Source organism: Drosophila kikkawai, chromosome 3L (genome assembly GCF_030179895.1).
Source record: "Drosophila kikkawai strain 14028-0561.14 chromosome 3L, DkikHiC1v2, whole genome shotgun sequence".
Taxonomy (NCBI): domain Eukaryota; kingdom Metazoa; phylum Arthropoda; class Insecta; order Diptera; family Drosophilidae; genus Drosophila; species Drosophila kikkawai.
Window position 1 is genome coordinate 22399844 of NC_091730.1, and position 26170 is coordinate 22426013.

General features: G+C 47.5%; 4 protein-coding genes, 1 long non-coding RNA gene and 1 other non-coding gene across 9 annotated transcripts in view; 2 read left to right on the top strand and 4 right to left on the bottom strand.

Moving 5' to 3' along the window:
- Positions 1-163: 163 nt before the first annotated feature.
- Positions 164-3935, top strand: LeuRS-m (Leucyl-tRNA synthetase, mitochondrial). Of its 3 annotated transcripts, none has more exons than XM_070286037.1 (5): positions 164-358; positions 412-2203; positions 2258-2499; positions 2562-3056; positions 3850-3935. In XM_070286037.1, the coding sequence occupies exons 1-4, from the start codon at positions 269-271 to the stop codon at positions 3048-3050; spliced, it is 2613 nt and encodes an 870-aa protein (XP_070142138.1). In that variant the 5' UTR covers positions 164-268; the 3' UTR covers positions 3051-3056; positions 3850-3935. The 3 variants fall into 3 exon arrangements, with proteins under 3 accessions (XP_070142138.1, XP_041631311.1, XP_017028511.1); XM_041775377.2 differs by having other exon boundaries at positions 3871-3935; XM_017173022.2 differs by lacking the exon at positions 3850-3935 and having other exon boundaries at positions 2562-3811.
- A 20-nt stretch (positions 3936-3955) lies between these two features.
- On the bottom strand, positions 3956-9057 carry LOC108078890 (uncharacterized). Of its 2 annotated transcripts, XM_070286036.1 has the most exons (3): positions 8623-9057; positions 7206-8350; positions 3956-7124 (listed from the first exon to the last, which is right to left on the bottom strand). In XM_070286036.1, the coding sequence occupies exons 2-3, from the start codon at positions 8041-8043 to the stop codon at positions 3997-3999; spliced, it is 3966 nt and encodes a 1321-aa protein (XP_070142137.1). In that variant the 5' UTR covers positions 8044-8350; positions 8623-9057; the 3' UTR covers positions 3956-3996. The 2 variants fall into 2 exon arrangements, with proteins under 2 accessions (XP_070142137.1, XP_017028510.1); XM_017173021.3 differs by lacking the exon at positions 8623-9057 and having other exon boundaries at positions 7206-8430.
- Positions 9058-12148: 3091 nt separating this feature from the next.
- On the bottom strand, positions 12149-12964 carry QIL1 (MICOS complex subunit MIC13 homolog QIL1). Its single transcript, XM_017172543.2, has 2 exons — positions 12790-12964; positions 12149-12724 (listed from the first exon to the last, which is right to left on the bottom strand). Exons 1-2 carry the CDS (start codon positions 12798-12800, stop codon positions 12364-12366), a joined length of 372 nt encoding a protein of 123 aa, XP_017028032.1. The 5' UTR covers positions 12801-12964; the 3' UTR covers positions 12149-12363.
- Positions 12965-14123: 1159 nt separating this feature from the next.
- On the bottom strand, positions 14124-14325 carry LOC121502309 (U2 spliceosomal RNA). Its single transcript, XR_005990933.1, has one exon. It is a non-coding gene; the product is annotated as a U2 spliceosomal RNA (small nuclear RNA).
- Positions 14326-17413: 3088 nt separating this feature from the next.
- Positions 17414-17832, bottom strand: LOC121502252 (uncharacterized). Its single transcript, XR_005990896.2, has 2 exons — positions 17626-17832; positions 17414-17562 (listed from the first exon to the last, which is right to left on the bottom strand). It is a non-coding gene; the product is annotated as an uncharacterized lncRNA (long non-coding RNA).
- Positions 17833-23696: 5864 nt separating this feature from the next.
- Coq4 (Coenzyme Q4) overlaps positions 23697-26170 on the top strand; it is a 38687-nt gene continuing 36213 nt past the window's right edge. Inside the window, exon 1 of the mRNA XM_070284848.1 lies at positions 23697-23740. The gene's annotated coding sequence lies outside the window, so the exon portion shown is untranslated. The remainder of the gene's footprint in view (positions 23741-26170) is intronic.

Genomic DNA, 26170 nt, shown 5'->3' on the forward strand with positions numbered 1-26170 from the left:
GCAAAGGCGTTGCCACCTAGACAAAAATCGATAGAAAAATGCGAAGAGGTGCCGTAGTTCCCGGAGAATCGAAAATGCAGCCCTGGGCGAAGCCTTGCCAGTAAGTCAGGAAAGATTCCCGCCAAAAATTGCGAGAACAAAAAGCGGCCTAGCGGACGAAGTGGCAGCTCTATCCCAGAAAACAGCTGTTCGACTGTTGGATTTTATGAATTTGTTATTTAATAGCCGTGAATGGAAATGTGCAATTTAATCAATTAAAAGCTTCAGAATGCAGACTCTAAAATGCACTCGGCCCTGGAGGGGGCTGTTTTTGAGCAGTTGGCGCCGCCTGCTCACCCAAAGCTGCACTGGAAATGAGGTGAGTGCGGAAATTAGATGCCGGAATAAAATGTAACCCGCTTTAATTCGCAGAATTTAGAACTTACAAACGATGTAAAACACCGGATTGAAGGCCACTGGCGGGATAAGCTCAGCGGTGGCCAGTTCAACCCCAAGGAGGTCCAGGACAAGTACTACGTGCTATCTATGTTCCCGTATCCCTCGGGTAATCTCCACATGGGCCATGTACGCGTCTACACAATCGCCGACTCGGTGGCCAGATTTCAGCGCATGTGCGGCAAGAACGTGTTCCAGCCTATGGGCTGGGATTCCTTCGGTCTGCCTGCCGAGAATGCTGCCAATCAGCGCGGTGTGGAACCAGCTTCTTGGACGGAACAGAACATTGCCCAGATGAAGGATCAGCTTAAACGGCTGGGCTGCTCCTTTGACTGGAACCACGAGCTGTCCACCTGCAGTCCGCAGTACTACAAGTGGACGCAACACCTGTTCCTCATGCTGCACCGCCACGGATTGGCTTACCAGAACGAGGCGCTCGTTAACTGGGATCCCGTGGACAAGACTGTGCTCGCCGATGAGCAGGTGGACGCCAATGGATGCTCTTGGCGCTCGGGCGCCAAGGTGGAGAAGAAGTTGCTCCGCCAGTGGTTCATTCGGACGAGTGCCTACGCCAAGCAGCTGCTGGATGGCCTGGAAGATCCCACACTGCGCGACTGGCGGGACATAATCAACCTGCAGCGGCACTGGATTGGGGATTGCGACGGCCACGCCTTCACCTTGCTCACCTCCGCCTCCGGACTGCTGCGAGTGTGGACCGCCCACCCGGAGCACCTGAAGGATCCCAATGCCTTCCTCGTGCTCCGCAGCAAGCACCATCTGTCGCAGCTGAAGGACGCGAGCAGCCTCAGTGTGGAGAACCCTTTTGCGGGCACCACAATGCCCGTTGTCTTTGGCGACGAAGTAAACTTTCCAGCGAAGTGTGATGTCTACCTGGCGGCGCCCAGTTTCAGCGACGAGGACAAGGAGCTGTGGGAGTCGTACGGACTGGCATTCAGTTGCAACGGCGGCCAGGAGGCCACCCTTAATCCGGGCAACTGGGAGCTGCTGAGAAAGGAGGTGCTCCAGACCGCCACTCGGCTCAATGTGGGTGGCTATCGGGTGTCCTCAAAACTGCAGGATTGGCTAATCTCGCGACAACGCTACTGGGGCACTCCTATTCCCATTATCCACTGCAGCAAGTGCGGAGCAGTGCCGGTGCCGGAGCAGCAGCTGCCGGTAACACTCCCGCCTAAGGACTCACCAAAGGAAGCTTTTCTCTGCGAGTGCCCCAAGTGTGGCGAACAAGGGGCGAGGCGAGAAACCGACACCATGGACACGTTCGTGGACAGCTCCTGGTACTACCTGCGCTACTTGGACGCCCAGAACTCTGAGCACATCTTTGATGCCCAGCTGGCCAACAGGTTTATGCCCGTGGACCTGTACATCGGGGGCAAGGAGCACGCCGTGTTGCATTTGTATTATGCCCGCTTCATGAACCACTTCCTGCACAACTGCGGCCTGTCGCCCACCAGCGAACCCTTCTCGCGCCTGCTGGTCCAGGGCATGGTGATGGGTCGCTCCTTCCGGGTGAAAGGCAGCGGGCGCTATGTACCCGAATCGGAGGTGGAGATAGTGAATGCCAAGAAGAACCAGGCTGTGCTGAAGGAGAACAAGGAGCCCGTGGTCATGGGCTGGGAGAAGATGTCCAAGTCGAAGCTGAACGGAGTGGAGCCCAGTGACATGTTCAACGAATACGGCACGGACACCACCCGGCTGATCATCCTGGCCGACGTGGCGCCCACCTCTCACCGCAATTGGTCCAGTGCCAGTAAGTCTCTTAATAATAATTGATGAAAAAATCGGCATTTTCTCCATTTCACAGCATTTCCTGGCATTCTGAACTGGCAGAAGCGCCTCTGGCTGACCCTGCAGGACTTCCAGGCGGCACGAGAGGATACCTCCGCCCCGCAGGTTGATGTGAACAGCGAGGATTTCCTAGCCGACGATGCCAAGCTCTTTGATGCCCGCAACTTTTACGTGAAGGGAGCCACCTTCAACTACCGCCACGCCCATCAGCTAAGCGTGGCTATATCCAAGATGCAGGGTCTGACCAACTCCCTGAGGGTGAGCTTCTGAGTTTTGACGTCTTTCTCGATCTCTAATGACTCGTAAACTACCCATTCCAGCGCACACCAAAGCACGTTTTGCGGCATGGCAAGCAATTTGAGCGAGCCTTCGCCGCACAAATCATAATGCTAGCACCCATGGCTCCCCATTTCGCCTCAGAGCTGTGGTCCAAGTTTGTGGCCATACCGGGCCGACTGAATCCCGCCAGCGATGAGTTGCAGTGGAGCGAGGATGTGCTGGCCCAGCGGTGGCCGGACATCGATGCCGCCTACAACTTGGATCTGAGCATCAAGGTGAATGGGTTTGAGAACTGTGTGATCAAAGTGCAGCGCACGCTGCTCGACAAGGTGACGCATAGCGATGCCTTGGACATTGCCTTCAATACGGAATCGGTGACATCCTACCTCATCGACAAGAAAATAAGGACCACAAACTTTGTGCTCTATCCGGGCATCGAGGCAATCCTGAATATCTACGTGGACAAGGCGCAAAAAACTCAGAAGCCGGCCACCACCAGCGACGATGCGGAGGCACTGCCTCGGGCGTAGAATTAAGTAAGTTGGGGGGTGGATTTTTTGGTTTTTTGGAATCTTCAGATTACACAGGTCGACAGTTTGAGTTCAGAAATGTATATTTCGGTTCTTGTTTATGCGATTTTTTTCAAATTTTGTCGGCTTGTATTAGCTGTGAACTTCAAGCTGGGCTTAGCCTGAGAAACTTGATCTGACCAAAAACTGTAGGAAATTAATGCTTTTAATACTTGAAAGAGTTACTGAGTTAGGTCAAAGATTTGGAATTCCCTGCTTTACATAATGATAATTTTAAACTTTTTTATGAAAAAATAATTCCTGAACTCACCAAAAACTAAAAGAAATTAGCCTAAGGTTTAATGCTTGAAACAGTTATTGAGTAGGGTTCAAGACTTGGATTTATTCTTTGCTTTAAAACTTAATTATTCTTTTGGAAAGCTAAAAAACCAAAATTTTCTACAGTTTCCTATTGTGGATTGTGGCGGAGGAAGATAGAAATCGAAGGAGGATTCAGGAGGATTCTTTTCTTTAAATAATAACTAGTTTAACATTTTTGTATGCAAAAATAATTCCTTTCTCCTCTTGGAATGCTAAACATCCAACATTTTATGCAGTTTCCCAAGCAAGAACAGCTTGAAATTCTGATAATTTGCTTTCAAATCCAGCTTTGTTTCTAGCTATTAAGCGGAGAAATAGATTAGAAGGACTCTGAATAGTGGGTTAAAACCCTTCCAAATGCATTTCTGGTGTGGGCCACTCTAGTTTGGTACTCACTTTAATCATGTTTAATGTTAAATATTTATAAAAATTGGACTAGTTGTAAGCAGCTGCTTTACAGGATTGGTCGCGAGGACACATGTAAATGCCTAGGATCCTAGGAATATATCATGATTTGCTCTAGTATGTCAGTGCGTATCTATCTAAAAGCCAGAGTATGACTAATAACTTCTCGCGGAACCTCTCCTCACTTCATCAGCTCGCACATGAGGTTGCGCAGGTAGACATCCAACTGGGCGTAATCCAGCAGTGTATTCCGCACAATGTCCAGCAGCATGCTCGGCCAGAGCGTCTCCAGCTTGTGCAGCTTCTCCACAGCGTTGCAGGTGTTCTCCAGCAGCACGGCAAAGTGCTGGCGGCCTCGATCCCGTGCACTGGGCGCCATGGCAGTGCTTCCCGCTTCTGTTGCGGGATTCAGGGACATGGCAGAGGCAGTTGTCGCCCCAGATCCTGCACCTCCGGCGTTCTTCTTCCACTGAAGCGCCTCCTTGCCCACCACCAGACGCAGGGATTTGTTGTCCGGCCGAAGGAGCCACTCCTTTGGCGACAGCTTACTGGCCGTGCAGGTCTCATCGAGACGCAGGCGCGCCAACAAAGGCTGCAGCATCACCTCCGGCATGGACCACAGCACCAGATCGGAGAGACCCACGTACATGGCATTCGAAGCCTCCACTTCGGCCTCGGTGACCTCCTGTCCGTTGAGCTGCTTCAGACCCCAGTGCGACAGCCTGTATATAGCGTACGCTCGCCAGGACTCCTTCAGAGTGATGCCATTTCCCTCGGCATCGATGAGCAGGCTGCTTAGACCCTGCAGCTCGGCCAGTCCATTGATCTGCCCCAAACAGGAGATGTTCGTTTCGCGGAAGACAAAGTGCTCGGCGTGCGGAAACCGCACCTTGATCCTTCCGAGCACACAGACAATGCTGTTGAAGTTGATGTAGCTGAAGTTCAGGGTGTGCACATCGTTGGCCTTGGCCGGATTCCACTGCTTGTCGATGAAGCGAAGGGCTCCCTGGCCATAGATGTTTAAGTACCTTCCGCAGATCTCGATCAGATAATCGCCGCCTTGCTCTCTCTCCCGCTCGGCGGCGCTGGGCTTGGATACCGTGATGGCCGCTGTGGGCGTGGCTGCTGCTCCTCCAGCTCCTGATGCAGCTGCCCCTGCTCCCCCTGTTCCGGCAGTGGTACCAGCACCCGCTGATGACTGATTGGACGAAGCACTTGTCGAAGCCTTCGTCTGTGTGGCCACCAGAGTTAGGCCATTGTTGGAGGCCTTGCCGCGACCTGTGCTATTGGAGCTGCTGCTGTTGCTGGTGCTGCTGCTGACGGTCTGGGCCCGCACCAAGCTACCAGCCATGTAGCGCCTGGAGGATGCGCCCCCTCTCTGGTTTATCTGCAACCCCAACTGGGTGATGGGTGCGTGTCTGGATCGCTGCTTGCTGCTGGCCGGACGGCTGGTGCTGGAGGAAGCTGTGGCGGGCACTGGCAACGTATTGTTCACTGCGGCTGGTGGCGGGGTAGGGGCAGCACCGGGCACTGGAGTTCCAGGAGCAGCCGGTGGCGTCAAGGTCAAGGCAGGCGGCGAAGGAGAAGAAGCTACCACAGGCGGAGGTATCACCTTAGTGCAATCTGGGGATGGAGCTGACGCTGGGGGAGGAGCTGGAACAGGTGACGGAGGACTTTTCTCCACCAATCCCAACTTGTTGCAGTTCTCGTCCATCTGTGGCGTCTGCGGCTTGTTCTTGACACCCTCCTCATTGTCCGTGCTGTAGCAACTGGAGCAGGAGTCGACGTTGGGCCCCAAGCTAGAGGCCTCCGAGGAGCCGCCATCCTCCTCCTGCGGCGTCTGCAGGTTCTTGGCTATCGGAGGCAACTTGATCAGCGCTTGCAGTTCGTCCATTAGCTCCTTGGGCTGCTGCGACTCCTCGGACTCAGTCTCCGCCTCCTCGGCGGCTGGACCTTCGTTGGACTCGTTGATCTTGGCCAGCTCGCTGGTCAGCCGGCTCTTGGGACGACCCACAACAGTCTGCTGGGATCGCAGCAGCTCCCAGTTCGTCCGCGCATTGGATATCACTTCCTCCCGGCGAATGCTCTGATAGGCTTCAGAGCTCCCGGGAGCAGCTTGAGCCTGCTCCTTGTGCTGGCGCCAGGCCAGGGCCGCTCGACGCACCTGCTCTGTGATGGGCATCTGGCTGAGCGACTGCAGCAGCGGGAGGTACGAGACCAGGAAGGACACGCAGTCCCCCGCCAGCGAGACGGGATTGTTCTCGATAGTGACCTCCAGCAGACGGCTGGCTCTTGCAATGCTGGCCATGTCGTCCACGCGGTGCAGCTCGTTGTGGCACAGCCACAGCCGCTCCAGGGCCACGAGGTGCTGGAAGCCATTGATCCGCCGCAGCTTGTTCCTCTTCAAGTTTAGTTCCCTCAAACAGCGGAGTCCCAGGAAGTCCTGCTGGTTAATCTGACGAATCTGATTCCCCGCCAGATTCAGCGACTTGAGCTGCTGCAGGCAGTTGATGCGGCTGCCCAGACTGGTGAGCTTGTTGCCATGCAGATCCAGCACCCTGAGTGAGTCCTTCAAAGAGGACAGACCCCCTATATCCGTGATCCTGTTCTTGCCGAGCAGCAAGACCGACAGCGACGGCAGGCCATCCAAGTTGGCTATCCTCTCGATCTGGTTATCGTAGAGATCCAGGAAAACGAGCTGCTGGAATATGCTCCCGTAACTGGCGCTTAGGCTCAGCTGCTTGTTCTTGATGCTCAGCTGCTCCAGGGCCGAAATGGAGGCCATCACACTGGGGGCGTCCTCTTCCTCGCCGTAGCCGCCGCACAGCGAAAGGTTGCTGTTATGCAGGGCGCTGCCTTCGTCACAGCTCTGGAGGAGATTACAGCCTGCACCTCCGCCTCCTCCGGGTAGGCCTGCTCCAGCTCCTCTGTTGGCATTGAGGAAGGCCCGACGCTGTATCACCTGCTGCTGGTGCTTCATCGCCTGCAGGCTGCTGCTTACAAAGCTCTTGGACTTCTCCAGACCGTAACGCATCCTCAGGGCCGGCGGCGGTGTTAGCTGCGCCTGTCCGTAGTTGTAGCCCCTCTTGGTAAGCTTGGATCGTCCGGCGGCTCCGCCTCCATTGATGGCCAGTGCCTGGGTGGTCAGCGGACTGCCCGATCCTGGACTGCCGCCGGATTTTGGCGACAGGCGGTGGTTGTGCGGGTTCCCGGCATTGGTCATGGCGCGGGTGAGTCTCCCTGGATGGTGGCCACGCAGACCAGAACGTCCTCCCTCCGGCAGTTGCTTGCTTCCGTTGGTGTTGTATTCTGCAAGAAATACATGTTCGGTAAGAAGATTTTTCATTACTAATTATAAAAGCCGTTGGATTCGGATACGGGGATACTTACCTCCCAGCTTGATATTATTATTATTCCCCTCCCTCGGTGTGGCAATAGCCGGAGTGGGCACCGCCGGCGGAGGCGGTGGCGGCGGTGGCAGCTCCTTGGGTATGTGGAAGGTGTTGATCAGATTGTGCTGCAGCGACAGCAGCCTCAGATTGGGTTCCTGCTCGAAGATGGGTATGGCGGTCAGCCCCCGGCGGTCATAATTGATGCGGTCGGGCAGCTCCTCGCGCTCCTTGGCCAGCCGCTGGATCCGGCAGATGCCATTAGGCTGGGGCGTTACTATGGCACCACTGACCAGCGTTCCGCCTGTGCTGCCCACCAGCGTGTTGGGCGTGGCAGCGGCTGTGGCCGGGCGACAGTTGTTGGAGGCCGCCGAGGAGGAGGTGGACTTGGAGCGCTGTCGCTGGATGCCAACGCCACGTGGCAAGTTCCGTTGGTGCTGCTGCTGTTGCTGCTGCCGGATTTGGACGGCGGCCGCATAGCTCCGCTTGAGCTGCTGCGGCTGGCCAACCTGGAGCTCCGACTGCTGCTGCTGCTGGATATGGAGCTGCTGTTGCACTGGACGCTTCGGGACGGCATTGTGGCTTAAGGTGCTATGGGAGCGACCAATAGGACGCCGGCGTAGTCTTTGATTAAAACTAGGAACGAACGGTTCGATTTTCAGCAAAGATGTTTGAGGTAAGTAGTTCTGTTGTTGCGGTTGTTGTTGTTGTTGTTGTTGGGCTTGTGGCGAGGGACTCGCTGGAGCTGGAACTGGAGCAGGAGCTGGCGCAGGGCAGGGTGCCTCCGGCATGGGCGCTTCATCGTTAATTAGTATGGAGCGACTGCGGCACTTGGCCATGGAAAGCAGCTGGCGGCGCCTGGCATGTGTTGCCGCCGCCGTCGCCGTTGCCGTTGCAGGTGTCGTCCTCGGCGGCACCTGACCCTGCACTGGCACCTGCACTTGGACTGGCACCTGGCCCTGCCCCTGACCCTGGCCCGTTGCCGTGCGTGTGGCACCTTCCACCTTCGAGTTTCATAATAGTTCGATACGGGCAAGCGACTCCTGGAGAGCTTCGGACATGGTTATGCGGATTGGCGTAAGTCTGTAGGAAATCCCCTATTCCCGTTGCATAATATGTGCAGTCCTCTGAGAGCCTGTAAGGACTCTTTAACATACATAGGTTACGATTTTTATGGTTTTAAAATCAATTGGGAAAAATATATTTTAGATTCATAATGAGGACCTAATTTCTGGGCACAATTACTTAAATTTATTTTAAATCTAAATCACTTTCTATGACATTGGCAGTTGGAAATTGGAATAGCTACACCTCGAACAAGTTTTTTCTTCTCTTGATGGTGAAACCCCGATTTCTAATACATTTCATTGATTCACTGATTTCCAACAGACTCCTCATAATTATCCAAATATACTCACCCAGTCCTTCTGGAAATCCCTGGATGTGCCACCAGAAAGCCACTTCTGGTTATCTAATTTGCAAGTGCATTCAGCTCGACGGATTATGGATTAGTTTGGTTTGGTTCTTCTTTTTTTGGGGACACCACACAACGAGATACTGTGGGTGGGAATGGGAAATGGAAATTGGAGCGGAGCGACTGCTCCACTTGAGCTGCTTTTCCCTTCAGTTCTCGTCGATTTTTGGTGATTTTTTTTTTGGTTGGTTGTTGCTTGGCGTTCAGTCTTTTGGGGTACAGATATGTATATAGCAGTTATATAGTATTGGTATGGAATTTGTGTGCTCCTCGAGTGTTGTTGGTCGCCTCCGTGGCAGCTCTGAGCCAGGACTCGCGGATTCGCGTGGACTCGGGCATGTGGGCCCCATTTTATTAGTTTGTTTATTCGGGTTATACATCCACGGGGCTTTGGGCTGGCGCGGTTGCCATAGAATACGGGTGTGCGGTGCATTTGGGAGACAGTTGCTGTCCCTATTCCACCTTGGCACCTTGGCACCCGGGCGCCCGGGCCACTGCCTCGTGATTTCTGTTATTAGTTTGTTTATTTAAAGCTCTTTTGGGGCAATTCGAGGCCCAAACAGCCAGGCCGACGACTGTCGTCTCACCTGGCCAAATGACTGGCAGTCGTCGGCAGGGTTCAGCGGAATGGCGGCGGCGGGACAGGTAGACAGACAACCATCAGACCCAGTCGGCTTGTTGCTGCCACGGCTTTCGCTTCTAAACATACCAAAACATTGGATTTCTTGGTAAAAAGAAATGGCGGTACGTGAAACTCTATGGAGTCCATTGAATGTGAAAAGGGTCGGGATTTCTCAACTGGCATTTATGAGTGAGTTTCTTAAATATTTATTAAATTATACTGTTTATAATTCCTATATATCTCGTTTATGTAAGGAAAGGATATGGATTGTGTGCCGTCTTCCCTCTTATGAGATCATATTACATCCTACATCCTTGCATCTCTAATTCCTCGAGAAGAGTTTTCTCTGTTGAGCGCCCTCAGGATTCACCTTGGCCGTGCGTGCAGTTGAAGCGGAAAAATCGTTTGCATTAAAAGCCCATTTCGTGGCTTTTCATAGCTGTTGCTGCATGTGTTTGTATGTAGTTGCTGTTGTTGCTTTTTATTGCTGGAAGGATTTAACACGCACATAATTGCCTGCCAAATCGTAATGGATTCACGTGCCTCTTGTTGTTGCTGTCCTTGCCATGTTATTGCTGTGAAATAAGCCAAAGTTCAGCGACAACCGCAACTTATGGGGCCAACGACCACTTTTGATCAACTAAAAGAGCAAGCTATAAACATTTTTAAGAATGTTTCATTTTGACATTGATTGGAAACTACTTAATTAATTTTTAATTCTTTTTAAAGTGCCAATTAATTTGTATCCTTAACTCATATCCTATAATCTGGAATTCAAACAAGAAGAAACTTCCATTTAAAAAAATACGCCTTGAAACTAATAGGTTATTTGTTGGTATTTTTCAACTCCTTTTCGAAAAATAAACGTTTTGGATAGATTAATAACTTATCCAAGATAAATAATTCATAACTAAACAAGAAAGGAAGCTAATTTTAATCTAAAAAAAAAAAATATTTCTAAAAAACTTCGACACCGAAGTTTGTATACCCCTGCAGTTCACAATTGGATCATTAAGAATATATACTTATACATACATAAAATACAACAATTTGGCTTTAAGGGGTTATATACAGTTGTACCGCGCAAAAAAATGCAATTTTGTCGATTTTTTTTTGACATCATAAAAAATATTTATTAAACATGTTTTGCCGACGTTGTTTAGTACATGTTTCTGGGTACTTCATAAAATTTTTTCATAAAAAAAACTTAAATATTAAAAATGTTATGGCAGAATTCCAAAATCGTCTTTTTTTCGATTTTGACTTGCGGTGGACATCATATCCCGAGAACGGTTCATCCGAAATCAAAAATTAAACAATTTTTCGTTAGTATATTGTCTTGCCTAGTCCTCTAGACCATGGATTTGTAAAACTTTTGATTAAAAAAAAAATGGCGACAGTTTTAACAAAAAATTTACTTTTTCGAGGTATAAGTTTTTCGATTTTTATACCTTAAAAAAAAAAGTTTAAAAAAAAAAATAAAAAATTCTTCGTTAGAGGACTAGCTATTGTTATAATAAATAAGTGGTCAAAATTTGGTGTTGATCGGATCAATAGTTTTTTAGTAATCGTGTCCACCGCAAAGGTAACTTGGAAAAAAAACGATTCTGAGATAATCGCGTTTAAAGTTTCAAATTTGTACCGGCCGACGTGCAGGTCGTGCGCTATAAATAGCTACAACTTCGGTTCTAAAGCTCCGATCGTTATGAATTTTTGTGAGAATATTCTCAACATTATATACTTGAAGAATATGAAATAAAAAAAAAGTCGATTTTTTTATCATCACAACTGTATATAACCCCTTAATAAAATTTCAAAACTATATTCTTAAATCGTATAAAAGAACTATATTTTAGATTTTAAATATGGGCATTTCCAGGATGACAAGCGCTACATTCATACAACGTCATGAACAAAAATGGCAAAAATTTTACTTATTCTAAATTGTTTTCCCTGATTAATGCATTTTACCAGTACTATTTGCATTCTAAAAAGAAAGCATTGCGGACTTGTCGCTTTGAAATTATTTGAAAAAACACTTCATCGCGAACGGTACAAGATACAGAAGTCTTGTTTGACTTCTTCCTGATAATTGCAAAATGTGGTGCTTAATTAAAAAAAAAATAAATAAATAAATAAAAAAATACAGTTTTTCATTAATACAAGTTATATTTAATTATAACTATTATTTTATTTATTTTACAATTTTATTCCTTATTTGTAACGGCACCATTAGGTTTTTTGTTCGAATTTTGAAAAGACATTTTATTAAAACTTAACTTCAAAACATATAAATGTATGCTAAAAAAAAAAACAGGGTAAAAATCAATATTCATTTAAAAATCTATTAAAATTTATATTTTCAGTTTTACATTCACCGCAATTATCTTTCTCTACATATTCTAAATATCGTTCCCATGGTAGCTACATGATATGGTCGTCCGATTTTCTTGAAATTAAAAATTAATTCTAAATATAGGGTCAGCCGTGTATGGACAAAAACATCGAAGTTATAACCTAGTAGAAGTGAGATTACTTAGAAAAGTATCTGCAAAGTTTCATTCAGATAGCTTTAAAATTGAGGAACTCGCTGCAAGGATAAAAAACAACGTTAAAACAGTTGATTTTTATGATTAAATGTTTCATATCATAAAAAAAGCTTCTTGACACTGAATTTAAATAATTGATCTTTCTTTAATTTTAATCCTTAAATCCCTTATCGAAATCCTTTCGGTTCGAATCTTTTTTCTTATGATCTCCTGGATATAAGCATTGCCAGAATGAAATAATTTAGTATTTTGTTCTAGATTCAAAATATCTCCCGGTGCCCACAAATCATTACTTCAACTTTCCAGGGCGATCTTACCGCTTAACACGTAATTACTTTTATTTTGCTTATAAACTGGAAGATATCCAGTTCGATGCGTCTCAGAGGAGCTCAAGTCGCAGAACCGCAGGAGCGCGGATCGGGTAAATATTACACAGACATTATTCAATAGGCTAACTATAAGCTAACACGAAAACAGCCTCCCATTGAAGAGCAAAGTGGCCAGCTGGCTGGGACTACTTTGCCGGACTGGCTTCCTGGCTGCCGCCAGTGATCGCCGGGGACTGGGCAAAGTCCTCGAACGTGTCCTTGACCTTCTTGAGGCCGCGTCCCGCGTAGCAGGGCAGCATGTGGATGAAGCGGAAGGTGTTCTTCACGCCCTCGTTGTAGTAGTGCTTGGCCAGGAACCGCATCTCGCCGGTCCGCGGCAGCTGCGGCACATCGAAGGGCAGCTGTTTCTTGGCCTTCTGGACGTAGGGGCACAGATCCGACTTGATCTGGTTGTACAGCTTGTCCGTCTGGTCCGTGTCGCCCCAGATGCCCACCTGGCGGGTGTAGTAGACGGTTCCAGCCAGCAGACCGCCGCGCACCAGAAATCTGAAAGAGATTGGGTACCCCGTGTCAGGCTTACGTAAGGTGCAAACAATCCCTTGGGCACTCACCCAACCACCATGTTGATTCGTTTGCTTTTCCGGGGAAGATCGAGTGACAATTACGGGGGGCTGGAGTCAGTCCAAACACGGCAGTCTGGTCGCTTTCGTTTCGAAGTTATTGGAAAATAAATAATAATTTTACAGCATATTAGTGGGACCGTGTCAACAAGTGTCAGTGTGGCCAGGTGAAAATGTGGCCTTCGCATAAATTTATAAAAATCGATTACTTTAAAACAATATCCAATATGAAAAAGAAGAGTGGGAAAAAATAATTAACATTTTTTAGTTTTATTTTTATTTTTTATTTAAAACATTAATTTGATTTTTAAATCAACAAAAAGTCTGGCAGCACTGGTCACTCAGGCGAGGTGCGAGGCACCGCTTAGGTTTGAGTCCAGCATAAGCAGTACCTTGATTTAATACAATACCGTACCTGTACCTAAAGTGTACATTATATTTTGTGGCCCAAAATATATCTATCACATATAATATTATACAGATTTTGTCATATAAAATCGGATGGACGTTATCAGACAATAAAGTAGACCGAAATGCTTAAATTTTACTTGTTTCTCGAAAATGTAAAATCTATTTTTATCTTTTGAAATATAAAGTATAAAGTATTTGAAACGAATTATTTTTAATTATGGACTTAATGCTGGTTTTTTTCATTGCTCTTAAGATATCCAGATCAGAATTACATAGGCACTTAAAAACACAATAGTTTGGGGCAGGTCATTCCATAGAAAGAATTTGTTTTCGATCGTAGAATCTTAATAAATCTTTTGATTTTAGGTGTATAATTTATTATTTAGTTGGGCCGAAATCCCGGCGGTACTGCAATACCGGGCCAACCCGCGACAGAGGTGGAGCAAGCCCCTAGCACTCCGTCTGATAGAGCTGGGAAACTATCGATGGTACTATCGAGGTATCGACTTTTTCCTTTTTTTGAGCCACCATCGATAGTTTTTTATCACTATCGATAGTACGGGACTATTTTTATATCTCTGCTTTGTTGCTGAAATTTAGTAAGAAAAATGCAAACAAATATATATATATATGTATATATATATTTTTTTTTTTATAATAAAAATGTATTCTAAATTAACTTAAATTGGAGTTGGTGGTGAAAAATATTAACTGAATCTCAAAAGAAAGGGTGCGTCTACGCCACGTCTTCAGAGTCTAAGCGTATGTTTAGCAATGGTAATACAATTTTATTTGTGCAAAGTTGCTTGGATAGAATATTTATGTTAATTACTTAGTCAAAACATATTGAATAGTATTATAATTCTATTTGAAATTGCTATAACTTTAATTTGCAAAAAGAATCGTAAAAAAACGATACTATCGATAGTATCGAATTTTCGTTTTCAAAACATCGAAAATATCGAATGGTGTCACTATCGATAGTTTCCCAGCTCTACCGTCTGATTCCAAAAATCAGTTTAACATTTGTTGTCCTCCAATGGAGGAACTATCAGATGTTAAGCTGATAAGAACAGATACTACACTTTGATCTTAGCCATAAGGCCGAGAAGCGATAACTACAACCAGCCCAGGGTCGGGGCTTGATGCCTGCTCAGCCAGAAGCAGTTAGGAATTATAGAAACCCAAAAGGCGAAGGGTCGTACAAATCTCGGTTGCATATTTTAGGGGATGATTTTCAAAAAAATTGAGTCCTTTTATAAGAAATAGAAAAGGATAAGGGGTATCTTAGAATGATCTTCTTTGTAATAATAATTTATATACTTATATATGTACTTAAATTTAGAACCCATTTATGTTTTGGTTTGATGATTGATCTTTAAAGACTACATTATTATTGGCACTTGAAAGATTTGATTTGAGATAATCTACCTTTTATTTTGAAATTAAATAGCTTAAGCCATTCTGCAACTAATTAAACGTATATTAATTAATTTATATAAATTATTAGGATAATATTCTTTCATAACACAAGATTGTTTTGCAGTTTAGTTGTTTAAGTAATCACTCAAATGGTCCTACCTAGTTAGCGGCTTATCCAAGGAGGCCTCCTTCCCCCTTTGTTCCGCCTTAAATCTCATTTATTTAACAAGAGTCCCTGGGAAAAGAGGGCACTGCTACTATAGCTATAGTACTGGTACCCCTACTTCCGACATTTTCATTTTTCCTGCTCCTTTGTCACAATTTTGCGACAGTCGCTGCAGTTAAGAGGATTATTGCCTGGCGAACAAAGAAGGAATTGCCAAGGTTTTGTGACAATTTATTGAAAAATCCCAATTTCAAATCGAGTGAGCATTTTAACGGGCTTCCGTAGTTTTTACTATATTTTTTGTGCTGTTTTTTTTTTTGGTTTCTCTATTGTTGTTTTTTCACCCATTTTCGCGCCGCCTGTCGTCCTAGCCAGGTCTCGGGTCGGGCGACATTGACCCACGTGTCAGCCGGGGTTGGCTACGCTTATTAATGGGCTCAGTTAATGTGTCGCACAACCCCTTCGTGCACCCGAAAAAAATTAAATTTACCCCCTCCTCCCCTATTTTTGGGTTCAAAAATTGGCAAGATTTTTTGCGCGAAAAAAAAGTGAAAACGGAAAATGTAATTTATTAATTTCGCAGGGACGTGTGACAGTTGGTTGCATTCGCGCTTGATCCTTTATTTACACAAAGAGCGGCAGCATTTGGGTGACCCTTTTTTGCCCCGGCCCTAACCTCCGAACCCGCCGAGAATTTTTATGCGGAAAATGTCAAGAAATTTTTTGTTGCAAAATTCGCATTATCTATAGAAAATTGCAATTTTACAATGGGCAAGGGTTCAGGGCGCACTTACCCCTGCGCTTACCCTATAGCCCCTAACCCCTTTTTAGTGTCAATGTACGGATTTCGCATTGCACTTTCGTTCGCTTCATTTGCGCTCAAAAGTAATTTGGTGACCCCCTTTAGTTTTGGGCTAAATTTTACACATTTTCATCTGGATAGCGCGATATGGGAGATATTTCGGACAAATGTCCAACCCTTTTTCATGTGCAACAATGCCACGGAACTGTAAACTCTAATGAAATTTATGTCGATTCCTTTGACAACGTTTTGGGGGCACGGACTCACATACACGCTTCGCACGCGTGTGGATTTCACATTTCGGAGAGCAGCTGCCACGATTCCAGAATTTTGAGGGTCTCCTTCCAAATGGTTTTTAAAACTCAACCCACCCGTCTCACAAACTCAAACACAAACACAAACTACACACGTATCCGATACAGGCCGGTAGTATCTTACACTTTTTTATGGATCTTGTTTACTTATTCGATTCTGATATTATTGGCGCACGCGTCTGTATTTGCCCTCGGCTTAGGGTCCGCGGCGGGCAGCCGGATTTTGTATATATGTTTTTCTGGGGTGTTAAAGATAAGGAAACTCCCTGGGTTTTTTCGTGTTAAAACTGACTCTTTTTCTAGCAGAATTGCGTGTGAGTTTGGGTTGAACATATATGGGTTTTAAATCAAGACACGCGCCGCCTGGTTAGGCTCAACATCTTCACATGCTGGCCATTGTCTGAGGGCCTACTGTTGCACTCGAGGGCTTAAGAATTCATTGGTTTTGGAGGAATTTTTAAAAAGTGTGTGAGCACGGTCAATTTTTATTTGTTTTTTATTCAGTGAATCTATAAATAAAAGTTGTGGTCAAGATATTAAGTAAAATGTGTAATTGGGTTACAAACAAATTTTAAAATAGTTTTTAGTTTTCGAGTGTGTTAAGGCACCTATATTTTTAAATAATTCTATCCATCGTTAAATGGTATATAAGCAATGTTGTTATTTACAAATTAATTCTTAATATTTATTTATTATTTAATTTGTTCATCTAGGTATTATATTGAATCTTTTAATTGATGACACAGTTTATTTCTCTAATAATTTCGTTCTATATTTATTATCATTCAGAAAAAGTAATTTTACAAAAATTCACTACATAGTATCTAGTATCTAGTATCCAGCAGATACTTAGGCTGGCTTTAGGAGATTTAAAGGAATTTTATCTTATCTCTGGCCCTGCAGTTATTGATATATTTCTGCTGCTGTTTGGCCTAATTCGCAGTTTCTGCTGAATGGAAACTCTGAGATAAAAGTATAAAAGTCATTGGTTAGCGTTCTTTATTATTATTTACTTTTTTTTCGCCCCTCCTTTTTTACGTGAATAATGCAAACTCCCCCCGCTGATACACTTTCAAAGTCTGACCACACACATACACTCCCGTCCTAGCTTTTCCCTTAAGCGCCCTTCAGTTCCATTCGTCAACGATTCCCCTACGATTCGCCATGGAACCGAAATAATTCCATGAGGATTCGCCATGGAACGTTCATACAACTCGGCTAGGAATTTCCATACAAAATGTGCTCCCAGCCTGTAATTCGAAATCGCCCAAGAATCCATCACGAATCGCACGGGATGGTCCACGGGAATTTCGAAAGATAATCTTGCACGAATCGTCAAGGAATCGCTGGGGCGAATCGTCGACGAATCGCGCGTGAATCACAGGGGGAATCGTGGACGAATCTTGCGGGATTCGCTAGCGGAATCCGCCAGGAATCCCAGATGAAAATCTATAGAAAATTCCTGAAAAATCCCCCCCTTCCTAGTAAAAATCCGATGAATTTATTCCTTATTTATTTATGGATTGCATTTTTTTATTTATCTTCACTTTTTTGGTAGCATTACATTTTTCTGCAAAATTAAACATGTATATATGCGTGTCACGAGTCTCCTTTGCCGGCTGCTGGGTACTTTAAGAAACTTGTTTTATCTGTAAATTAAATACATAAGTACATACATATTTTTTAATCAAATTGTAAATTGCAGTACATACCAACTTAAACTGGATAAAAAAACTTTGTAAATCCGTACTGAATCCCATTCACACCGTCTAAGTTGAAGTCGCATCCATTTTAATCGTCAATTCTGCAATTAAAATTAATAATTGAATGCAAATAAGTTCCACTTACCTTATAATATTTCATTTTTACGCAACTAATACGCAAAACACTTCTGAATGCAACAGCAGTCAACTCAAAATGCAAAGAGAATTAGAAGACAAAACCGAACACCGAAAATTCTCGCGCGTGTTAGGGTATAGCCGACAGGGCAATGCCTTGCAATTAGATTCACAAAGGGCAAATAATCGAACATGAACATTTCGGCCATGTCTAAAGCACATTTTCTTACGTGCTTATATCCCACACGATTTTATACGTAAAAATTAATTAAATATAATCTTAAATATTTTTAGATAACTCTACTTATTTTAAAAAGGTCATTCTCACGTCGGTGCAATACTCTTTGTTTTTGACACCAGTTTTCTTTCCTCCCTTCCTTCCATCTCCATCTCTCTCTAATTTACGAATTCTCGCAACCGCTACTCCGAACGTAGATCGAAAACAATAACAAATATGAAGAACGAACTTCGTGAAGCCCTCGGCAGTAGCCGAGCGTAGGTAGAATTTGTTTCGGCTATTTTGTTTCGAACTTCGCTGAACGAGGCCCATGTAATTTGTTTTTGTTTTTCGAACATACCGCGAGGAATTGGACGGGCGAGGAATTTTGGAACTGCAGGGCGGCTTATGTTTTTTTTTTTGTATTCCAATTATTTTTATTCCATCTTACAATACTAATCAACTATAATACACTTAAAGTTACAACTAGGACAAGACGGAACAGGTACTTGGGAATAGAAGCTCACGCCGTGCGGTACCGCCGCCAGGCATTGCTTCGCGGGCGTGGAGGCCCCTACTCCGGCCGCTCCTTCCGCCTTCGCTCCATCGCTCTGAGGGTCTTCATGGCGTGTGCGGCAAATGTTTCTGCCGCTTCCCAAACTTTTGGGTCTTCCAGCATCCTCGGCACCAAGGTTTCGGCGCTAATCGAGGATCCCGCTGCTTCCTCCAGTTCCTGTCTCTCGAGGCCGAACCTGCGGCACTCGAAGAGAACGTGGTGCGCATCCTCCACTATGCCGGAGCCGCACTCCGGGCACCAGTCCTCCGCCTCGTGGCCGAAGCGCTTCAGGTACTGGCGGAAGCATCCGTGGCCACTAAGCACCTGGCTGAGGTAAAAACTCACCTGGCCGTGCGCCCTATCAACCCATCGCGCTAGGTCTGGGATGAGCCTGTGCGTCCACCGGCCTTTCGGAGAAGAGTCCCATCGAGCTTGCCAGTTCTCCATGCTCCTTCTTCTAGCGGTATGCTTCACCTCAGCGTAGGACTGTGGTAATCGCCTGTCCTGTAGGGATTCGGAGATCTCCTTCCTCTCCCTAATGAGCTCCGTCAGTGGGACTTGCCCTGCGATCACTAGTGCCGCGTCCTCCGAAATTGTCCGGAACGAGCATGCGATCCGGATGGCACATAGCCGGTAAGTCGCCTCCACTCCTCGCATGTAGCTTTTGACCGAAATAGCTTCAGCCCAAACTGGTGCCGCATACAGGATCTGCGCGGTCACCACCGATGAGAGGAGTTTCCTCGTGTACTGCCTTGGACCTCTAGTGTTCGGCAGCATCCTGGAGAGCGCTCCAGCCGTGCCGCTAGCCTTTTGGTGGACGTACTCCAGGTGCTCCTTGAAGGACAGCCGGGTGTCGATGATAACGCCCAGGTACTTGATCGCCCTCTGCGACCGGATCCTCGTCCCTCCAACCAGCACGCTAGCAGTCTCCACCGCCTTCCGACTCGAGATTAGGACCGCTTCCGTCTTGTGGGCCGCCAACTCCAGACCTGCAACCGCCAGCCACGACTCTACGGCTTGGATGGCCGTGTCCGCGCGCGCCTCCACAGATGCTAGCTCCTTTGCTACCACCACTATAGCGACGTCGTCCGCAAATCCAACCAGGTTGGTGCTGACTGGCATCGGAAGCCTCAGCACGCCGTCGTACATTGCGTTCCAAAGGAGAGGACCCAGGACAGAGCCCTGCGGGACTCCGGCTGAGACGTTGTGCTCTTTGGGACCCATGCTCGTGTCCAACAAGAGTACCCTGTTGCTGAAGTAGCTGTGAGCTACGTTCAGCAAGTACCCAGGGACGTTAAAGTTCCTCAGGGACTCTAGCGTACGGCTCCAGTCTGCCGAGTTAAAGGCATTCCTGATGTCCAGGGTGACCACCAGGCAGTAGGACTTGCTTCCTCCTTTCCACCTGGTTCCGGCAATGGCATCCTGCGCCAATTTGACTACCTTTGCAATGGCGTCCAGCGTAGACTTCCCCTTCGTGAAGCCATATTGCTCCGGGGAGAGTCCACCAGCGGCTTCGATAGCTTGGCTCAGCCGGGTTGAGATCACCCTTTCGAACACCTTGCCGATCGAGTCCAGCAGGCAGATCGGTCTGTAGGACGATGCTTCTCCTGGTGGCTTGCCTGGCTTGGGCAGCAGAAGCAGACGTTGCCTTTTCCATCTGTCGGGGAACGTCCCCTCCAGAAGGCACTTGTTGAACAGGCCGGCAACTTCGGACGTCAGCAGCGATAGAGTCAACTTGGTTGCTCTACTCGGAATCGCGTCTGGCCCCGGAGCCTTCTTGGGCTTCAGGCTTCTACCGGCAAGGAGAACCTCAGCTTCCGTGACCCAACGGATGTCGCCCAACTCGGTGCTGGGGCAGATCAAGACCTGCCGACCGCTCGGGAACAGGGAGCCAACTATCCTCTCCAGCGTCGCCGGGTCGGTTGGGGCACAGCCACCCGCATTAAGCCTCTTTACTACCGTTCTGTAGGCTCCTCCCCATGGATCCTCCTCGGCGGCGTCGCACAGCTTGAGGAAGCATTCTCGTTTGCTGTTCTTAATGGCAGTCTTAAGCTCCTTTCTTGCTGCCTTGTAGCGGTCGCTGCACGCAAGAAGGCGCGGGGTGCCTCTAGCTCGCTGCATCAATCTTCTGCTGCGGTGGCATTTACGGCGCAGGTCCGCGATCTCCTCGCTCCACCAAAACACCGGGGAGTGGTGCTTTCTGAACGGCCTTCTCAGTAGCATGCTTTGCCTGCAAGCGCCGTCCACGGCCCATGCCAGCTTGTCGGCCGTCTCGTTGGCTCCGTCTGCTTCGCCTGCCGTGAAGCCCTCGAGGGCATATGCAAAATCCCGCGGCCTGAAGGTGTCTTGCCGGAACGCCTTCCTATCCGGGAGTAGGGACCCACTCGTGCGATGCGCGGCGCCTATCGAGCACTCGATAGCCTCGTGGTCGCTGGCGGTATAGGCCTCGCTGATCTTCCATCGGGCGCGGCTGGCCAGCGCACTGCTGACATAGGTGAGGTCGATTACCGAGCCCACCCCGGCCCTGCTGAAGGTCTGCCGGGAGCCTTCGTTCAGAAGGACTACGTCCAGAGAGGCGAAGGTCTCCAGCACCGCTCGGCCTCTGGCGTTGGTCCGGGAGGATCCCCATTCCATGGCCCAGGCGTTGAAGTCGCCGCCGACCACGACGTTGCTCCGCCCACGCAGATCGCTGCTCAGCTCGTCCAGAATCCTGCCGAACGCCTCCAATGAGAGACTGGGTGCCAGATAGCAGCTGTACAGCCAAGTGCCGCCGACGTTCGCCCGGACAAAGCCTTCCGCTGCTTTGGTGTCGCACATCTCCGGAGCATCCGCTCCGCAGAGCCACAAGGCCGCCTTGCCAGAGCGGTCAGTGGCCCAGACGCGGCTGGTACCGACCCTGTAGGGTTCGCTCAGGACTGCCACCTCCGAGCCCAGCTCCCGCACCGTCTGCGACAGGAGATCCTGCGCAGCCCTGCAGTGATTCAGATTGAGTTGAATCAACTGCATGCAGGCTTGGGATTCGCATACCCACTGTTCGAGGCTGGACATCCCCTGGCGCCTGCCTTGTGCCTCGTCTCCTTCCTTCCGGCCGCGGAGCATATGAAGCAAGACGGCTCCTTGTTGCACGAAGCCGCCTTGTGTCCCGGCTCGCCGCAGTTAATGCAGCAACCGCTCCTGTCCACAGGGCCCTTGCAGTGGATCGCAATATGCCCAGGTTCTAGGCATCTGAAGCACCTCACGGGACCACTTCGTTCCCGGATCCTGCAGATGGTCCATCCAATCCGAACTTCACCTCTATGGAGGACGGCTTTGGCAAGGGATACGGGAAGGCTGATTATCGCAGTTTGGGTTTCAGCAAAACTGCGGCGCATGCTCCGCACTTTCACCCTCTCCGCCTCGAAGTTAAACTGGCCCGCGAGTGCGGCGCAGACCTCCTGCTTCGTCGAGATCGGCTCGATATTGCGCACCTCCAAGACGAGGACTTTTGAGTCCTCTGTCGTTGCGCGCACCGACGCTGTATCTCCGAGTACCTTCTCGATGCTCTCCCTCATTGTCGTGGCGCTCTCGGCGCTACCTTTCGCCACCTCCAGGAGCAGGTTACCGTTGTTGGTTCGGCGAACCTTTGACACGCAGCGTCCCAGGTCCGACAGCTGCTTGTCCTCTCTCCTCGTAACCATTGCGAGCACCTCGCTGTAGGACTTGCCGCTCGCGTGGACAATGACAGCGTCCGGGCGAGTGCGGCGCGCTGTTCTCGGCTTCCTCGCCACGACCTCCCAGTCGTTTACGGGGATTGCCTGGCTCTCAGGCTTCCGAGCTGGCCTATGCTGCTCCGATGCATCAAGCACCGCCGCTGGCGGCTTCGCACGGGGCTTCTTGGGCGCCCTTGCGCTTTTCTGCTGCGCTGGGCGAGGGGGTGGCGGGGCCAGCACCGGTGCGGGTAATCCCGGCGCATCTGGCTGGCTTAGCCTTCTCCAAGGCTCGGTTTGGGCCGCGGCCTCCTTTTTCCAGGTGGTCACCGTTTGCTGCTCCTTGTCCGCGCTTTTGGTAATCTGGGCGCATTTCCGGCACAGGTTGTTTGCGACCCGGCTCTCCTGCCTGTCGCTGACTCCTGCCGCGGCCGCTCTGCTTGCCGCAAGGATGCTCGAGTGCAGGGTTTTCACCCTGGCAATCATTTCCCTCAGCGGCACGGTGATATGCCGCGTCGACTTATCCATCATTCTCGATGAGACCTCTTGTAATAGATTGCCCATCTCCTGCAGATCCTGCAGGCAGGCTGCCTTCTCTGAAGCCTTGCTCTTCTTCGCCGGCGTAGTTCTCGGTGAGCTAGTCGGGCTAGCCGGGTCCCTCAACCTCTTAGGGGGCGGCGTAGAGCCTGTGCTCTGCCCACCTTCTTGGGCCTCGTACATCGGTGGCGTACGGGAGAGCTTATTGCTCCTCCCGAACGCCGCCTCCTCCTCCTCATCCCTCGGTGCACATGGCGAGCTCGCTAGTGCAGACCTGCCCGCGCAGGGGTTTTCCTCCTCCATATCCGGCTAGTCAGTCCGCGCAGGGCTCCCACGCTGGCCAAGAATTTCCCCCTGGCTCTACGACGGGGGATATACCGCCCCAACTCGGTCCCCGAAGCCCGTTTGCTCGGGACACCGCCTAGGCGGGGAATCGGAAATTGGTCAGATCCGAGACCTTTTTCCGCCTGCCAGCTGCGCGACCTTGCACGGTTCCGGGTTGGCAATTAATAAAATTTATTAATTAATATGTCGATTTAAATTAAAAATTTAAAACGGCACAGGGCGGGAAAGCTTAACCGCAGGCACTTTCCAACACTAAAGTGTGCTGTTAGGCGCGGCTGTACAAGCTCCCGCGGAAGCGTTACACAACACTGGATCAGCTGCGATCAGCTGTGTTTGAGTGCCAAAAAGAAAACGCGGGGAAAGGCTTGTGGAAAGTGGAAAGCAGCGAGAGTGGAAGGCGTCTGCTGGGAAGAGAGGCTGGAGTTCCCCCTCCCCCCTGTCCACCGGTTCCTGAGGCGGCCTGGATTGCCAAAAAACTTTTGGGCGTCCGGGGCCTAGTGGAGCCGAAGCCAGGAACGATCCGGGTACGTACCTGTGTACCTGGGAGTCTCACACTACACTACACGCCTTTTTCAGGATACCTGACACGCTTAACCGGCTTAAAAGGATAATTTAGCGGAGCGCGGTGAAAAACACAACTTCCTCCGAGTAAGTGAGTGTGTGATGTGTCGGTATGCGAGTGTGTGTCTGTGTGTGTGTGTGTAAGGGGCCATTGTGAGGCGGCCTAAGCTCACAAATTAGCATACAAACTGTCTGGCAGAAAATTCGCCATTGAAAGAGACCAGGTGAGTCGCACGATAATATTAATAGGGCGGCTTATGTGTGTGCGAGTGTGTGTGCGTGTGATAGTGCATAAAATTTATTGGCGCTTTGGGGGCGGAGTTTTTCCGAGTTTTCCGTAGGTTTGGGGGAGGCCTCTCCACTTTCACTTCGGTCTGTTGCTGGCACTTTTCCTTGTGGTGGACAAGGCTTTTATAATTTTATGCCATTTCTTTCAATATTTATTTTGTTATTATGTTTTTGTAATGAGTCCTATGTTGTTGTTGTTGCTGTTGCTCATGCTCCTCTTGTTGTCAACAGCAAGTAAACCAACAACAACAAGCGTTGAAATTGGAAAAATTGTATCAATAGATTGTTGTCGCTGCTGTGTGTGTGTGTTTGTGTGTAGTATTGCCATGGAAAATTCCGGCTGGCACATAAATTAATTAATTTTGTTTTTGCCTCCTTTTTTTGTTTGTTGTGTCTTTTTGGTAGGATCTGGGGAGTGACAGTGGGTGGCTGGGTGTGTTTTGGGTCTAGTTGTATCGAAATTTTGTTTAATGCGTAGTCCATAATATTAAAATGCACAGTAAAAATATTTTATAATAAATCATAACGTAGAAATATAGATTTTAGCCTTGTTTCTAAAAATCAGAGATAAATTCTATGTGCCATATAATTATTTCGAAATTTAAGGGGGTCTTCTCATTGGGCAACTTTTTTTTTTCGATTTTTTTTTTTTGCATTTATTTATAGCTTGGGATGGTGTGTATATGTCCCCAAAAGGATTTTTAGAAATTCGAAATACTTTAGAAGATACAGCCTTTTTTGTGAAGCAAATTCTTCGCAAAATGAGCTTTTTTCAAACTTCAAACGCGTTTATCTCGAAACCACGTTTTTCGAACTGGCGGCCATGATATCTCCAGTTCAACTGAACCGATTTTCATGAAACAAAGTGGAGTCGACGCAGAATTGTCACCATTCTCGGGTGACGGAACAGATTTTTTTTAAAATTTTTTTTCTATTTTTTTTTTACACTAAACTACAAAAAAAACGCCCGAAATCGAAATTTTTTTTTTGAATCGTCGCCATTTTGTTTAAAAAAATTTTAAAAAAAATCTGTTCCGTCACCCGAAAATGACATCAATTCTGATTATAACCCCGTTTTTATTTTTCATTTCGGACGCTCTGGAGACCCTGAATCGTGGCCGCCAGGACGACACCTTTTTTTTCGACCACCAAGTTTGAAGTCTCATTACTCTTTGAACAACCCTCGTATCGAGGCAAGAACAACTTTTTTAGTTACTTTGAACATTTTTGAATACAATAAATAAAAAAAGTTCTCAATTATTCTTTGCGTTTTCAAATAAGAATTTTTTTAAAAAGGGTTCAAAAAACGGCTTTTGAATGAGAAGACCCCCTTAAAGCTTTTTAAAGTCATATATACCTTAAAAAAAAAGAGTTTTGAATCCCATGAAAAAGGTTCCAAAACTATGGGATTTATAGTTTTAGGATGTTATATTTATAAATATAATTAGAAATGTCCCTTTTATTTTTTACAGATTTCCTTGTCATTATTTTTTCCACGTGTTCCTGCCACTTTTCCCATTCATCGCCCCCCTCCTGCTGATGCCATTTCCTTTCCGTAGTTGGCAAGGTCTAAAGTTACGTTCGTCTCTATTGATTTTCCATAATGAGGCTTATTTTGGCCCAACTCCCCAGCGGAGCCATCGAATTTCATTGCAAAATCACTGCAGGGAAAGTGATGGCCAGGAGGGGGTAGATTTCGGCCGGGAATTGGAATTCGTAGTCATCGAAGTCGTAGTCGTAGTCATAGTCTTATTCCTGGCTGTCATGGCTGATTGCCAAACAAACAGATACGCACACACATACGCGTGAGGAGGCGAGACCCAGGCGAAGCAATTTTATTGTCATCATTTATACATACAGTGGGACATTGCTAAGGAGAGTCCTTGCTAGGCCAAGGAAGTGTCTCTAGTCATAGCGACCTGTATAGGTATAGGTAACTTGTCAACTCTGGAGATTTGAAATCATTTTAAAGAATACAATTTTCTAGTATATTTTCTTAAAAGGGTTTTCAAATTAAAAGCATTTTGTGGAACTTAATGAAGTATTTAATGTTGAAATTATAAATTAAAGATAAATATATGGTTATCACACAACGAATTTGTCTTGTAAATACAATAGCCTTTATTTTGTTACTTTCCCCAACAAGGACAGTCCCGAACTGGTCTGTTGCTGTCAAGTCAATCCTGACATTATGAGTTCTACTCCATCAGCAGCAATATATATAACATA